Here is a 5,000-nt window from a genome sequence, read left to right as displayed (position 1 = left end):
AAGTCCGAGGCAGCTACGGTGAAAAGCTCTGTTCCACAAGGCACAGTACTCGCTCCCATCTTGTTCCTCATCCTCATATCCGACATAGACAAGGATGTCAGCCACAGCACCGTGTCTTCCTTTGCAGATGACACCCGAATCTGCATGACAGTGTCTTCCATTGCAGACACTGCAAGGCTCCAGGCGGACATCAACCAAATCTTTCAGTGGGCTGCAGAAAACAATATGAAGTTCAACGATGAGAAATTTCAATTACTCAGATATGGTAAACACGAGGAAATTAAATCTTCATCAGAGTACAAAACAAATTCTGGCCACAAAATAGAGCGAAACACCAACGTCAAAGACCTGGGAGTGATCATGTCGGAGGATCTCACCTTCAAGGACCATAACATTGTATCAATCGCATCTGCTAGAAAAATGACAGGATGGATAATAAGAATCTTCAAAACTAGGGAGGCCAAGCCCATGATGACACTCTTCAGGTCACTTGTTCTATCTAGGCTGGAATATTGCTGCACACTAACAGCACCTTTCAAGGCAGGTGAAATTGCTGACCTAGAAAATGTACAGAGAACCTTCACGTCGCGCATAACGGAGATAAAACACCTCAATTACTGGGAGCGCTTGAGGTTCCTAAACCTGTATTCCCTGGAACGCAGGAGGGAGGGATACATGATTATATACACCTGGAAAATCCTAGAGGGACTAGTACCGAACTTGCACCCGAAAATCACTCACTACGAAAGCAAAAGACTTGGCAGACGATGCAACATCCCCCCAATGAAAAGCAGGGGTGTCACTAGCACGTTAAGAGACCATACAATAAGTGTCAGGGGCCCGAGACTGTTCAACTGCCTCCCAGCATACATAAGGGGGATTACCAACAGACCCCTGGCAGTCTTCAAGCTGGCACTGGACAAGCACCTAAAGTCGGTTCCTGACCAGCCGGGCTGTGGCTCGTACGTTGGTTTGCGTGCAGCCAGCAGCAACAGTCTGGTTGATCAGGCTCTGATCCACCAGGAGGCCTGGTCACAGACCGGGCCGCGGGGGCGTTGACCCCCGGAACTCTCTCCAGGTAAACTCCAGGTAAACTCAGAGGAATATCGGAAGCGGATTTTGAGAGATTGACACACAAAGGAATCGAACAAGTACACACAAATGGGAACTAGAATCTCACATGAGTGACATGGATCTTTAAAATATGTATTTTTAGTTAAAAGGAAGTGGAGTAATCTGCTAGCATTAGCAACAGCTGTAGCGAAGGTTAACTGCATTCGTGCATTAATAAGTAGTTTTGACAGAGCTATACAGGGTACGGGTACGGCTCGCCTAATAATAAATGATCATAGGAGTGGCCCAACAGCTGAACCTTAACCTTCGAAAGACACATTTCGATTTGTAAATATTTAAAAAATATCTCAATGGTAGTCATGTATTCATAAACAAAGGGACTAGGGTTCATTCCTGAGCGGGGCGAAACGTACACAAGAATTATCTTACACGTATTTCCCTTAGTAACTAACAGTAAACAAATGCCTGCGTGTTAGTCATTTATTAATTGTTCCTGATAGATGCTGAGGTAAGAATAACATCTGTTATAAATACGGTACATACGCAACACTTGGGTATCTTTATTGTGGACACGTTTCGCCAATTAGTGACTTTATCAGTCCACAGGGAATAATACTGGACACTGAAAGACATAACGAAACATTTTGAGGTGATCTGTCCCATGGTACTGATGAATCTTTTGGAAGTCGTGCAAGACGTGAAGCAGTAGTAATCAGTCTCTTAACATTGAAAGGAAGTGTTGGGTCCATCAGTTTTGATGAGCTGATGGATTGAACACCTCTCAAGCCTGAGGAACTGACCACATCAAATTAATACTTCACATCTTCCACCATCGTCAGTGTTATTTTCTGAGTGGGATTGGTAAAGTCACTGCTTGGCAAAACCTTTCTACAATAAAGAAACCCAGGTGTTGCATTTGTGTTGTATTCATAAAGATGCCGGATTTTTACGCCATTAATACTGTATATAACATCCCTTATCCTGTAAAGTGAAATGTTTAAAGAAATATATTTTCTTGAATGGTACGAGAGTACATGTCCAAGTGTACAATTAGTGGAGAAAATCCTCGTATACAATGTTTTCTTTTACAGAAGATGAGAAGAAACTCTGGTCCACCGGGTGCGGTGCTGCCATGGCTACAACCTTCTTGTACATATACGGCAACATCTTAGTAATGGACCAGATGCCCGTAGACAAGCGTGTCGAGTCGTGGATATTCGTGGCCTCTCCGACGCCGATCTTTGTGGCGTCGCTGGCTTACATTACGGCAGTGACGTGGATCGGACCGCGGCTCATGAGAGATCGCCAGCCGTTCATCTCTTTGAAGCCTATAATGATCCTTTACAACGCCTTCCAAGTGGTCTTCTCCGCCTGGGTGTTTCATGAGGTAAATACACACGTATTTCATTTCCCAGTCATTTTTTTAATCGTGCATACACACTACATTTTCGATTTTTTTATCTATCTTTATTTGACAATATTTTTTTCATGTTCGGTACATATTTTCTTTATTTTTCAATCTTTTTTTAACGTGTACATTAAACATTTTTATTTTCTCATTTTTTTCATATACTCTAAATATTTTTATATACTAGTCTTTTTTTTTATGTAGGTGAAATATATTTTTCCCACTAAATATTTTTCAAGCAGAACAAATATATATTTTTTTATGTTTTTTTGAAGTACGTTAAATATATTTATTTCCAAATCAATTTTTAATGGAATAGGAGATAATTTTCCATTTTTTTTATTTCCATTCAATAACTGTTTATATTTTGGCTAAATTCTGTGAATATTTTCCAACATTTTTTTTTTAATTTTGCGCAAATATTATCTTTATTATTATCTCTATTTTATGTTAGGTACATTTTGCTTTATTACCTATTTCTCCGTCCAGGGAATACACATCTTTATTTCCAAATAAGTTTTTTTATTATTAAGAACAACACATCTTTACTTATATTTTTCTCATATTTTTTACTCGTGGGTTCACCAATTAATTTTAAAGGCATCTCCACAGAATCAATAATGACTGTCTTTTCTTTATTTGTTCCATGATCGGTTTATTCTGGCTTTATTTCCAAGTTTATTTTACACATGCAGTGAGTGAATTAGTTGGCTAAATAATAAAAATTTTGCCAAAACGAAATTCGTTGCAAATTTTATTTAACACTGAGTCTTGGACGAGAGCCAGGCCTTCAGGGGTGAGTGAAAGTACTCAGTATCCTGACCACAGCTCGGGCAAGTCCACGGGAATACCGAGGCGTGGTAGTCCTGCTGTACTGCTGCTACTCCTGGGGTAGTCTGGCTACTCCTGACAAGTGGCTGCATATGGTGTGTAGTTACTACACCTGGAGTGTAGTTCCACCAGAAATAAGGATAGCTCCACCAGAGATAAAGATAGTTCCACCAGAGATAAAGATAGTTCCACCAGAGATAAAGATAGTTTGACCAGAGATAGAGATAGTTTGACCAGAGATAGAGATAGTTTGACCAGAGATAGAGATAGTTCGACCAGAGATAGAGATAGTTCGACCAGGGATAGGGATAGTTCGACCAGAGATAGAGATAGTTCCACCAGAGATATAGTTCCACCAGAGATAGAGATAGTTCCACCAGAGATAGAGATAGTTCCACCAGAGATGAAAACTCTTCAAGGCACAAGAAACTGAAGAACATACAGAAAACCTTCAATCTTAGTATAAATTCGCTCAGTCATCTCAACTACTGAGATGAGATTATAAGAAGCCATCTCGATAAGCATAGCTTGAGTAATGATACTCAGCATGGATTCACAAGAGGCCGGTCTTGTCTAACTAATTTATTAACTTTCTTCAGTAGAGCTTTTGAGGCTGTTGACCACGATAAAGAATTTGATATTATTTACTTAGATTTTAGTAAGGCTTTTGATAGAGTTTCGCACCATAGACTGTTAAAGAAAGTGGCAGCTCATGGCATTGGGGGAAAAGTGCTCTCGTAGATCGAGTCATGGCTCACTGACAGGAAGCAGAGAGTGTCCATAAATGGGGTTAAATCCGAGTGGGGATCTGTAACAAGTGGCGTTCTACAGGGATCAGTCTTGGGCCCGTTGTTGTTTATAATATATATCAATGATCTTGATGAGGGAATTACTAGTGATATGAGCAAATTCGCCGATGACACAAAGATAGGATAATTGATTCAAACGTAGATGTTATGGAACTTCAGGAGGATTTAAACAAACTCTATTCTTGGTCAGAAAAGTGGCAGATGCAGTTCAATGTAGATAAATGCAAGGTTCTGAAGCTTGGGAGTGCCCATAACCCTAGTACTTATAAGTTAAATGATGTAGAACTTAGCCATACAGATTGCGAAAAGGACTTGGGGGTTATGGTGAGCAGCAACCTTAAACCAAGACAGCAATGCCTAAGCGTACGTAATAAGGCAAATAGATTACTGGGATTTATATCAAGAAGTGTAAGCAACAGAAGTCCAGAGGTCATACTGCAGCTTTATACATCATTAGTAAGGCCTCACCTAGATTATGCAGCTCAGTTCTGGTCTCCATATTACAGAATGGACATAAATTCGTTAGAAAACATTCAGCGTAGGATGACTAAATTAATACATAGCATTAGAAATCTTCCTTATGAAGAAAGATTGAAGACTCTTAAGTTACATTCACTTGTTAGACGAAGAATGAGGGGATACCTGATCGAAGTGTATAAGTGGAAGATAGGTATTAATAAATGGGATATTAATAAGGTCTTGAGGATGTCTCTCCAAGAGAGAACCCGCAGTAATGGATTTAAATTAGATAAGTTTAGATTTAGAAAGGACATAGGAAAGTATTGGTTTGGAAATAGGGTAGTTGATGAATGGAACAGTCTACCTAGTTGGGTTATTGAGGCTGGGACTTTGGGTAGTTTTAAATTTAGGTTGGATAA

At 39.8% G+C, this 5,000-nt stretch overlaps 1 protein-coding gene across 2 annotated transcripts in view; it reads left to right on the top strand.

Moving 5' to 3' along the window:
* Positions 1 to 2,461, top strand: part of LOC138854633 (very long chain fatty acid elongase 7-like) — a gene marked incomplete at its 3' end in the record, with an annotated part of 45,996 nt that extends 43,535 nt beyond the window's left edge. For both annotated transcript variants that reach the window (XM_070098880.1, XM_070098878.1), the window contains 1 exon segment: positions 2,166 to 2,461. In XM_070098880.1, the coding sequence (XP_069954981.1) occupies positions 2,166 to 2,461 (296 nt within the window).
* Between the last annotated feature and the right edge of the window lie 2,539 nt (positions 2,462 to 5,000).

This window comes from Cherax quadricarinatus, chromosome 65 (assembly GCF_038502225.1).
Source record: "Cherax quadricarinatus isolate ZL_2023a chromosome 65, ASM3850222v1, whole genome shotgun sequence".
NCBI lineage: Eukaryota > Metazoa > Arthropoda > Malacostraca > Decapoda > Parastacidae > Cherax > Cherax quadricarinatus.
Note: the sequence above shows the minus strand (reverse complement) of the source record. Positions and strands in the feature narration are given on the sequence as shown.